This window comes from Andrographis paniculata, unplaced genomic scaffold, assembly GCF_009805555.1.
Source record: "Andrographis paniculata isolate CXL003 unplaced genomic scaffold, ASM980555v1 Contig77END, whole genome shotgun sequence".
Taxonomy (NCBI): Eukaryota; Viridiplantae; Streptophyta; class Magnoliopsida; order Lamiales; family Acanthaceae; genus Andrographis; species Andrographis paniculata.
Genome location: NW_026137614.1, coordinates 3203998 through 3216612, shown reverse-complemented (window position 1 = coordinate 3216612; position 12615 = coordinate 3203998). Strand labels below are relative to the sequence as shown.

Sequence of the window (12615 nt, the reverse complement as noted above, 5' to 3'; positions counted from 1 at the left end):
ATCCAATACCTCAAACAAACACACATTTGATGACAACAAAATAAACATAAAAGATACAAAGTCAAATTTTTATTCTTGAATAAAAAAGTAACCTTGCTTAATAAATAAACATATGATAAAAAATAATAAAACGATTTATTAAATCAGTGAAGCAACAAAGATGTAGTACTCACCCTGTCTCGGGGTCAGATTACCAGTATTTTATGATGTTGTAAATTAGTAAATTATTAATAATAAGTTGTAATATATTTTTTTTGTTCAGTTCAAGGTTTCATTTATTTTTTGTTTGTTGATATTTTAATATTAATAATTATACCATAATGTAGTACAAATTAAGAAAAAATTGCAAAAATATTTATAAATAAAATTATACAAATATAAAAATATTTTTAATATTAAATACAACGACGCAAATGGTAAATGGGAAAGACAGACGGAATGAGTAATTTTTTTATATAAATAATATTGTTAGTATTTTAAATATTTTTAATAGTATGTCTCATGAATATATTATTTGAACACATGACGGGTGTGTTTGTTTGGGATTTTGGATTTTGAGTTGGGATTTGAATAGTAAAAATTTTGAATTTGAATAGTTGTATGATGTGATATAAATAGACGTTGATGTGATGTTTTGAATGTAAAACATATTTTTAGTATAATATAAAAAAAGAAAAATAGGTGTTTGATTTGATATTTTTTGGGAGAAAAAAATGGGATGAACAGTGGATTGAAAATCCAATCCTCCAAACAAACACTCCCGAGATATATTTATAAATCGCACTTTAAAATGTGAAAGGTTAGCTCATGAAACATGTCTCGTTGTCTTGCGTTACTTTGGAAATTTTTTTCTTTTTTTTTTGCTAATTAACAATGTGATTAACCTTAATCAAGATCATAACCATTCACTCCATCCACAAAGTTAAATGAGTTTGCTTGAGTAACGATATTTTAATATAAAAATGATATACATAAAAAATAAAATAAAAAATAATAATAAATTATGAAAAATTATTGAATTAATAAAAAAAGATAATTTAAAAAGTTAAAATAATAATAATAATAAATTTATTATTATTTATAAAAAATAATGGTTAAAAATGGATAAAGTGATTTATTGTAGATAAATTATGTATAAATTTAAGTAATAATTAAAAAAATAATGATATAAAGTGACCATGTTGATATTTAGGATTTCCAATTGGAGGAAGACATAATATGATAAACTAATTTGGAGGCCGATTTTTAAAAAAAATATTGATAGTCTGTTGTATCACTGAAAAAAATAAAAAAATAAAAAATAATATGATAGATCCTCAATTATATTACTATCATTTTTCAAGCCTTAACCAAAATCCAAGCAATAATCCTCTGCTCATCAAAGAACACAGAGACAGAGTATTACAAGAACCACTGTAAACTTTCAATCACCCCTCACATAACCTTATCACTACTATATACATATCCATTGCTATATTTATTACACAATGCGTAGTCCGGCGGCTGTGCCACTGCCGCCGCCGCCGCCGGCCGATCGATCAAAACTGTATTGTGCCGCGACGCACAAAAAGAATCGAAAACGACGCGAAAAGAGAAAAGAAAGCAACAACCTTTAACAAAACAAAAGCATCATAATAGTCTCTTCTATTACCTCGTCGAAAACCATGTCTTCAAGCTCAAGCGCGACGCACTCCGTTTCCGTCTGAAGGTTCATCCAGCCGCGCCCCCTCATGTCGACCGCGACGATATCGTCCACCGCCTCCGTCGTCAACGGGTTCAATTTCAGCAGACCCTCGACGATCCCGCTCACATCCTCGGCAATGCGGCTAAAAGGTCGAACATGGCAGCTCGAGGACAATGCCGTCGGATAGTACGGGAGCGACACGTCGTAGGCCTCGAGCGTAACCTCGTTAACCAAATCAAACACCATCCGGTGGTGCCAGCACCCGTAAAAGTCGGGCCATCCTGTCAATTCGTCTTGCTCGTGCGGCCAACGTGTTTCGACATCCTCGAATAGCTCTGGACTGAATGGCTTATCCGACGCGTGCCATGACATCTCCGATGTGTCGTTTGCGATGTTGGATTGTTCTAGAAGGCGCTTTACGTAATCCGAATCCGAGTAACTCTTGCTCGGCATTTTGTCGTTCTCAGGATCTTCACGAGGATCTGTTCAATACGACATGAAAATTGAACGATGATAACGTATTAGAGCTTGCAGTAAAAACAGCTTATGTAATATAATGTAATAATACCCTTCGACATTTCAAGCTCGGCGCAAGACTCTGCCTCAGGCTTATGTTCTTCCCTTTCGAAACTGTCCTTCATTTCGGATTCATCATCACTTGCGGGCGACGACACAAATGTATCGTGTTCCATTATATTTGTACTTACGACATCGTTTCTTTCCCTTGGATTACTTTCAGGACCTGAATCAGTAGCTTCTGAGGCAACAATGGAGCCTTTTAGTTCAGGATCATCAGCCAGGCCCTCAATATTCGAAGTTAAATAGTAAAAATCGACATTCGACAGGGAAAGCATCCTTCGAGAATGTACTGGAGCATTTCCGTATTCATTTGCCACTCTCAAGCTCATCGAGGAAGTTAATTTCACGTCTGCCTGCGAACTATTCTCAAAAAGCCGCGCATATTTCTCCAGCGATTCTTTTATAGATGAACTTCTGCTGCGACCATATTTCTTCGTATCATTCTTGTCACGAATTTCACCGTTCTTGCTCGTCATATTCTCACACTTCTCATCAGCAATCTCTTCATTATTCTTGTCTGCATTCGAATCCTGTTTGATCATGGAGTCGCTCTCAGAATCATCCAGTAGTTTTTCAGATGCCAAAGCAGTATAATCCGGATAATCCGACGAATGAGCTTGACTAGCCGATCGAACCATGCTTCTCCTGGGATGTGACCAAACTTCATTTTGTTTATTTTCGATCTTCGCAGGCTTGAGCTTTCTTTCTTGTGACAAATGAGGCATGGGGAAGGATCTTGATTTGCTCAGTTTCACTTTTTGCTTTAAACCCAACGCAGTACGAGCGAAACTGGCAATACCATCATCCTGATCTTGCATATGTTTGATCAGCGTCCCCTTGTCCAGCGCGAACATATCCACAACATCAAGATTCTTCCGATAATCACGATCTTCTGTATCCTTCGATGGTTTTTCCGTTGCCTCTAGACCACCAGAAACCTTTGTTTTTGATGCGTCTAGTGATTTAGGAGCACGGCCATTGTTGGCATTCCCGGGAAGGAAGATGATGGAATGTTTCCAGTCGACATCCATGGATTCCAGGTGGTGTATGGAATAAGTTCTCTGCAGATTTGGCTCAAAAGAGCCTCCTTTGGGTCCTCCATTCTCAACTTCCTTATCAATCTCCTCGGAAATCAATGCTTTTATCCTCACTTTGCGAGATGGTCGAGATTGTTTCTTTGTTTGAGGAGATTTTCGGCTATTCTGATTCAACGAAATAAAATCTTTACATGAGATGGATGCAAGTTGAATGGTAGGATCAGTTTCAAACAAATGCAGACTTACGGAGATTGGACTCTGGTTTCCGTCCAGAAGCATTTCTGTTTCGTCGTCGTGCTGAAACAATCGTGTTCTTCCGTCGCCTGGAAATTACAGAAGCCACTAAACAAGTCAAAAGATGAATCGAACAGCTCACTTTCTTCCTCAGACCACTCAATACAGATTACAGAGCAAGATATATGATAAATGAGTTGCAACATGCTCACCTCTATCATCTTTTTGGCCTTCGTAAAGGTGATGTCGAATCTTCTTTCTCGGACTCGAGTGCCAAAAATGGTAACTGAACATATGGGCTAATCCGAACATGCATCCTGGCTGCTTCTTGTGCTTTTCTTCACCGGAGCCTTTCATCCAAAAGTACTTTCCCATGTCTATATGTATATATATATATATCCTTCCAAAGTTCTTACAGATAATCTAGCTTTTCAAACTCTGCAATGAAAACGATGAAGATGAATACACCATGACAGAAACTGAATCAAACTCTTTCACCAATGGATAGATTTCCTTACTGCAGTTGTATTAACATTTACAGAGTTGTTCATCATCTCTGTAACCATAAATACTCCAATTTTTGTAAAATCTCCATGGCTTTATTTATATCTTACCAAGTATGATTTCAGAATCAATGAACAAGCGAACAACTCTAAATTAATAACGATCACAGAAACAAACAAAGCAATCTGTTTCTAAGCAATTACAGAATTCTAAAAACAAATAATATTCTCCACTACTTCACTTTCTAAATCAAGCGCCACCGTTGGACGAATTACCGGAAAATCTCCAGTCAAACAAAAAACTATGATTAAAAAAATCAGTCCAACTCCGAAACTACATGGAAAGCCAAAAAATCCGCCCAGATTCCTTCCACTTCCCTAACTTCCCCCTTTCAAGGAAAACAAACTCAATCCGACCAATACCAAACCAATCGAATTAAAAAAGGATCCAAAAAAAAATACTCAAAATCAAAATCAACAGATTTACTCATCCAATCCAAATCCAACCACACAATTGAAATTGCACAAACCTGAATACAACAGCGTCCGTCCAAACTTCGTTTCTCTCGATGCACATGCGCTATCTCAACAACTGTGGCGGGAAAACAAGGAAACTGTAATATCTACGTGAAAGATTCGATAAATTACACCATCATCATAAGCTGATCCCGTTCTTCATCCATATATTGCACTCAATTCATCGCTCGTAGCCCTCACGCATACGCTAAACACTAACACGAAGAAATTCATGGGCGGAGAGGATTCAATTCAAAGTCTTCGTCCCCCGCCTGGCCGTCGCATGATCAGTGGAAACCAGTCGCCTAATGAAGCCGAGACCGTACACCACATTCAACCACCAATATATATAACTTTACTAATTGCAAATTAGTCCCTCACTTTTATTTTCTATATATGATTGTACCTATCCTTTACCCTCTCTATATTATTAATTGGTGTATTTATTTCGTACGACTTTTTTTCTTTCCCATATTTATAATCTTTAGGTTTTCCTTTTCTATTTATATATAAATTCTAGAATTTCATAAAATATTTTTCTTCATTTTAAATTAATTATTTTCTTCTAAAATATTATAAGTCATTATTTATTTTTATTTAAAATGTAACCATTTTTTAACAATTTACTGTAAATTTTTATTCGAAAATTGGCATATAAGACTAGAAATCAATTTTGGTGCGTATGTAATTATTATTAGAAACAAAATTATTTTTGGACAATGTTATAAATTTATATTTTTGTGTCAAAACAAGACTACTAATTAATTAATTAATAATATTAATTAATTTTTAAATAATACTTTATGTTGTTACTAAATAATTGTCTTATAATTGTAATAGTAATAGCATTTAATACATTCAGCATTAAATTTTAACCAATAGGTATTCCATGAGCTTTTTAAAAACATATTTATATCATATAAAAAAATGAATTAATATTTTAATAAAATACAATATAAAATATAATGAATAAAAATATATTTTTCTAATATTTATTAATATATTTTTAATTATTTATTACTTATACTTATCTTAAATTCGTAGAAGGAGAGTGAGTTGTATTTAGTAACAAATTTTAATTTTTGTTTAAATTTCGGCCTATTATTGCCACATAGAGACGAGCCATTATATATTTCTTGCACTTAATTTATTTTAATTCAAAAATAATATTGCAAACTTTGTAAAATCTCAATTTTATACTCCCTCCGTCTCAGAACTATAGTCTTAATTGATTAGTCACGGAATATTTATGAAAAGTACGAGTAAAATACTTTTTTACTTATTAGTGTAAAAAAATGTGGCAATAAAAATAATAAAAATAAAAAAGTATGAGTAATTTTACTGTGACATGATTATTTATGAAAATAATAGTATTATGGTAAACAAAACTCAGAAGAAGGGTATGGAATAATTTTTTTCTAATTGCAAATTGACCCGTTTTCTTGTTCTAGACTTTTATGTTAATTGTATAGTTGTTGAAATATTTGGAAACCTAAATACGATTATTGACCAAATCAAAGTCGCATTTGACAACTGCTACTTTTTAGAGGAACAAGTCTTGCGTCGAATGCGACTTTCACTTTGTGAAGTGAGTTGATCATCCTCTCCCGAATTCTCCGCCTTTTTTTAATGACCTTCTTTAATGTCTCTTGAAACATATATATATATATATATATATATCAAATATACCCATCAGAGACGACGTCGTATCAACGACAAGTGGTTAGTTTGAATTATTATTGTTAGAAAAAAAATTATTTTTGGTCTCAATATAATTAAAATTCATCAATTTTAGTCGTAATATAAACATCTTATCAATTTTGGTTCCAATATAATCAAAAATCAACATTTTTTGTTTCAATATAACCAAAACTCATCATTTTTTTGTCCCAATATAAATTTTTTATCAATTTTAGTTCCAATATAACCAAAACTCATACTTTTTTGTCCTAATATAATCAAACCTTATCTTTTTTGGTCTCATCGTCAATAAATCGACGAAAAATGCTAACATGGACTTGCAAAATTGTGCAATTTCTTCAAATATAAATATAAAGTGTGATTTTTTTTCACATCAGTATTTTCCGTCGATTTGTTAACGATAGGACAAAAAAAAATAAGGTTTGATTATATTGGGACAACAAATGATGAGTTTTAATTATACTGAGACTAAACTTGATAAAATATATTGGGACGAAAAATGATGAGTTTTGGTTATATTTGGACAAAAATGATGAGTTTTTGTTATATTGAGACCAAAATTGATAAGATTTTTATATTGGGACCAAAATTAATAAATTTTGATTATATTTGGACCAAAAATAATTTTTTCCCTATTATTATTTGGTTTTGTAAATTAAATGTAAGAAATTACGCTATGTTGTCAATTTGGTTAATTATAATACTCTCTCCGGGCACTTGTTTAGTGTTGATACTACATAAAATATTCTTTCTCTTTCCGGCTCTACCAGTCACATTTACTTTTTGCGTGTTGATATTTAAATATAAATTATTATATCAAACGTAATACAAATTAAGAGAAAATGACAAAAATATTTTTAGTATTGTCTTTTAATATTAATATAATGATATTAATGCAAAAAAAAAATTATATAAATATAAGAATATTTTTAATGTTAAGTCTAATGATGCAAAAAGTAAATGGCTAAATTGCACAAAACCTACACGTAGTTTCATGAAATTGCGTCAAATCTCCTATACTTCTAAAACTGCGTTAAACTCACTCGTGGTTTCATAAACTCTCGTCTAACCCCATTGGCGGTCCTTATTTAACGATATTTGATCTAAATGAAATCAAACTACGAATATAGTTTAGAATCTCAATTTCTAAACCACTAAAATTACAAATATATTTATTTTTCTTATATTTAATCTCAAAAAATAGTAAATATACTCAAAATAGTTATTTTTCTCAAATTTTAAGAGTTTATTTTTACTATTTTTTAGGTTAAATTTATATTTATTTTACCGTGTACGAGTTTTAAAAAAAAATGAGTAAAAATAGAAAATTTTCTTTTTAGGGTAAATAAAAAGTATAAAAAAAATATATATTTTTCTACTAAAAAAACGGAAATAAATTTGAATAACAACAAAAAAAAACAAAAAAGGAAATAAATTTAAATAACATAGAGTATATTTTAGTATATTTTAAATATAAAGAAATAACACATATTTTATTATATCTGCACTTTTGATCACGGCTAATTTGAAAAAATCAGCAATAAGCACCATAACTGAACCATAATATTTTATGCGTAGTCAATACTACTCCCTCCGTTCCTTAATAATCTATCTATTTTTTCATTTTGGTTCGTCCCATAACAAAGTATCCGTTTCTTTTTTTTTAGTAATTGTACTATCTACCTAACATTACAAATACCCTTCTAATTTGCAATATATTACACAAATGTCATTACCTTTATATCATACAATACTAATAGGGTTAATTTAGTCTTTTTACCTTTATTTCTACTTTATCCCAATATAATACTAATATTTCTAAAACTCCGTGCAAAAAACAAATGGATACATAGATATGGGACGGAGGGAGTATATAATAGGGGGTTATTCGTGTGTTAAAGTTAACGAATTTGTTTGTTTAGTAATGGATCGGATTTGGATCGAGGCTGAACACACCAACAATCTCCACCTTGTTTCTAATCGACACTTTCATGGGTTACCTCGTAGGACGATTTGGAGTTGGTGAAGGAGTGGCTGCGATATGAGCCTACTTCACCGATTGAGCAATTTTTCTTTTACTTTATATTCTTAACCTTTGAGTTTTATCCGCACTAATTATTTGGTTAAGAATCTGTCCAAATCACCCCAACGTTCAGGAAGATCCAGAATAACAACATTGGTATCAGAGTCTGGTTCGATGATTAAGTGGACTGGACGGTAGTGGGCATTGGTTGTGGTGGTGGACTCACTCTTGTGACCTGTGGAGGTGTCTTATGTCGAAAGTCTCTTGGCGGTGTTGGGTCGATCCCGACTGTTGTGATTAATCAGCCATCGAATCTCTTTATAATATGAGGTATAAGGTGGCAGGGAAGGACATTGGTTGGTCCTTGGTTCGAGGGAATCAAATCTTTTGTTCCAAAATTTTTTCTATTTCCCCTATTTTCACCAATAAAATGATTACTAACTGTAGTAATAAATAAGAGAGAATAGTATAGCATTTAGTTAGATTTAGATATATTTTTAAAATTCAATCTATGTTATTTTACATATTCAATTTTTCAAAAATTTACAAAAATAAAACCAATATTATATTCAATTTTAATTTTAATTTTTTTTTATGTTACTTTACCATTTTTGTAAAAATTATTTATTTTTATACAAAATATTACATGCAAAACTATATAAAAATTAAATACATTCAATTTTTTATAATATTTTAAGGATATATATATTTTTTATATTTTTTAATTACATAGTTAGAATATTTTATTAAAAAAATAGTAAAATAGTATAATAAAATTATATAAATCATTTTATACCAATTTTTACTATTGTATACTCTCTCCGTCCAGTTGGAAAGTATACATATTTCTATTTTAGGACGTTCAATTACAAAGTAATCATTTCATTAAATACCTCATTTTTTTCACAAATACCTCTACTTTACATCACATCATTACTTTTATACCAAAAAAAAATAAGGGCAAAAATATCATTTTACTACTTTTACCTACCCACTATAATTAACATACTATTATTCCTTAATCTCCGCGTCAAAAGTAATTGTATACTTTTAGCTTGGACGGATGGAGTATAAGTCATTTAAATTGTAAAATAGCATAATAAAATTATATAAATTATTTATAACAATTTTTACTATTGTATATAAGTCATTTAAAATTGTAAAATAGCATAATAAAATTATACCTCATTTTAGTATAATTGTTATTTTGTTTGTTTCATTTCAGAATTTGCATAAATCATTAAGGACCAAATATTTCTCTTAGTAGAAATATTTTATTAAGGGTATAAATCATTTTATATCAATTTGTATTATAAACAAAATAATATTAATATATAAAAAATTTCATACCAAAAGTAAATAACATTCTTACTATGGGAGATAGTATAAAAACATAGACTTTTATAATATTAGATGAAAATAAATTTAAATATATATATTTTTTGTAAGAATTTACTTTGTATTAATTTTTTTATAGAGTGTGATATTTTGCAAATATATATATACAAAATATATAAATTAATGATAATAAAAATTAAAATATGATATATGTTTTATTTGATTTTTAATTTTAAAATAAAATGACAAGATTAAATAATGAGGATAGAATTCAAAAAATATATCTAAATTTAACTAATTACTATATATATATTCTCTCTCCTCTTTATTGTTACAAATGTAATAATCTTATTGGATGGAATAGGAGAATAGGGAATTATTTGGTGTCGTTTGAAGGGAGGATTATTGGGGTGCAAACCCAAGTCCCATGTTGAAAGATACGAAGAAAATTATACACATTATAAGTCCAAAATGAACTTCACTAGTATGAGGATTGTTGGAGAATATTCAAAAACAAATTCGTGTGAACTAAGTCCAAAGTGGACAATATCATACTAGCATTGAGTTGGCACAGTCCCAACAGTGGTATCAGAGTCTGGTTTGACGATGAAGTGGACTGAAAGGGCCCTCGTGGCCCATTCTCAACAATTAAGAATTTTTGTGTTAAAAAATAGTATTTCAGCTATTTCACGTGTTTCTTTGAGGTTTATCACTGATATTTTTATTACTCATAATCTAAAAAAATGTATATATTAAATTAAATAATTACTTTTTTATTTTTTATATAATATTAAAAAGTAATTTTACGTTTAAAACAAAATATCAATTATCAATATTTATTTTATATTAAATAATTATTTCAATGAAGAAAAATAAAAAATATAAAAGAAAAAAAAAAAAAAAAAGAAAGAAATTACTACTATTATTTAAAGCCCAAAATCCAATACTCAAGCCCACAAACACAGGCTAAATATTTGCTATGTTTACTTTTAACACACCTTATTTATTCCATATGATTTTGAAAGATTTTTTTTTTCCTTAATTTTGTTTTGAATATATCTATAAATAATATTTTCGAGAATACAAGAAGCAAATCCGGATACAAATAAAAAAAAATGTAAAAATCATTTCATTCCATAAAACATTCTACTTCTTCGGTCCTATAACTAAGTATTTGTTTGCTTTTTGCACGTAGTTTTAGAAATATTAGTATTATATTGGGATATAGTATGAATAAAGTAAAAATGACTAAAATAACCTTATTAGTATTGTGTGATATAAAGGTAATGACATTTGTGTAATATATTGTAAGTTGTAAGGGTATTTGTAATGTTAGGTAAATATAACAGTTACTAAAAAAAGGAAAATGATATTTTGTTTTGGGACGGACTAAAATAAAAAAAATGAATAATTTGTTATTGAACGGAGAAAATATTTAAATCACTATTAGAAATTCGTCTCAGTTCCCTCCATTCTTTAACAATATATTCATTTGTATTTTATATCATTGTAATTAATATTAAAAATATTTTTATATTTGTATAATTTTTTGTAAAAATGTGATTAAATTAGTATGATAAGACACTAATAGAAGTACTTTTGCAATTTTTTCTTAATTTGTAATACGTTTTGATATAATAATTAATATTCAAATATCAACATGTAAAAAGTAAATGGATACTTGGGGTTCGTTTGATACAAAAAATAAAATTGCAGAGAAAAAAAAAATGATAGTAAATAATGAAATTGCAGATAAAAGAAATTCAGTAGAGCACGAAAATTGATCATTTTGTTCGGTAAAACAGATAATTCAATTGAGAAATATAAAAAAACAAACAAAAAAAAATACAATGCATAAATAGAATACGCTATATTGCTAGTTGAAAAAAAATACATCGATCGTTAAAAAATAATAAATTATGCCAAAAAATAACATTTATAAAATATTATGCCAAAAAAACACCAAGTAAACAAATTTATTATTGATAAATAATATTAATATTTTTAAAAATATATCTGTGAATAAAGCCAATACTTTTGGACAGGAAAAAAAAATCTTAAATTAAATATATTGGATTTATCAATGCAATGAGCTGTACACCATTTATGTTCACTACTTTGCGAAATGCACGATTCTATCTATTTTATTTTTTATTATATCTTTTTATAAAGAAATTATAAATTTTATTTTATTTTAATTTAATATTAACTAAATTTAATATCAAATAAGTTATTATTATTATTATTATTATTTCTTTGTTATTCTATTAATTATGATTTTTAGTACCTATCTTAATTACATGTTAATTGTTTATGATTTTGTAATTATAGTATTAATACAAATTAATTTTATTTTAAAAAAATAAATAAAAGAAGAAAAAAGTGGACTCCACCTACCCTAATAATAATAAGCCCGACCAAATGTCCGACTAAGCACGGCACGAAAAAATTGTGTTTGAACATAAAAAAATAGGCCCAAAAATTTTCGAGTTGTGTCTGGTCTCACGAAGGTCGGAACGGGCCTGGTTTTTTAAATTAATATTTAATTTTTAATAAATTTATATATATATATATTAATTTTTGAAATAAAAATAAAAATTACAACATGATTTGATGGTAAAGATCTTATTATACTTCCTCCGACCTTTAATAATCTATCTATTTTTTCATTTTGGTCCGTCTAATGACAAAGTATTCATTTTTTTTTTTTTTTAGTAATTTTACTATCTACCTAATATTACAAATACTCTTTTAATTTACAATATATTACACAAATGTCATTATATTTCTATCATATATTACTACTAAAATTAGTTTAGTCTTTTTATCTTTATTTATATTACAAAAATATCATTACTTTTATATCATACATTAGAAATATTCTTAAAATTTCGTGCAAAAAGTAAACGAATAGATAAATATGGACAGAAGAGAGTATTTGTTTTATGGTGGGTTCAATTGCCAACTTTTACTGTTAAAATATTTTTTATTATAAATTAA

At 28.8% G+C, this 12615-nt stretch overlaps 1 protein-coding gene across 1 annotated transcript; it reads right to left on the bottom strand.

The window, feature by feature from the left end:
- Nucleotides 1–1434: 1434 nt before the first annotated feature.
- LOC127239431 (protein TRM32-like) lies at nucleotides 1435–4882 on the bottom strand. The gene is made up of 5 exons (XM_051257574.1): nucleotides 4568–4882; nucleotides 3747–3972; nucleotides 3547–3623; nucleotides 2253–3465; nucleotides 1435–2166 (listed from the first exon to the last, which is right to left on the bottom strand). Exons 2-5 carry the CDS (start codon nucleotides 3907–3909, stop codon nucleotides 1613–1615), a joined length of 2007 nt encoding a protein of 668 aa, XP_051113531.1. The 5' UTR covers nucleotides 3910–3972; nucleotides 4568–4882; the 3' UTR covers nucleotides 1435–1612.
- Between the last annotated feature and the right edge of the window lie 7733 nt (nucleotides 4883–12615).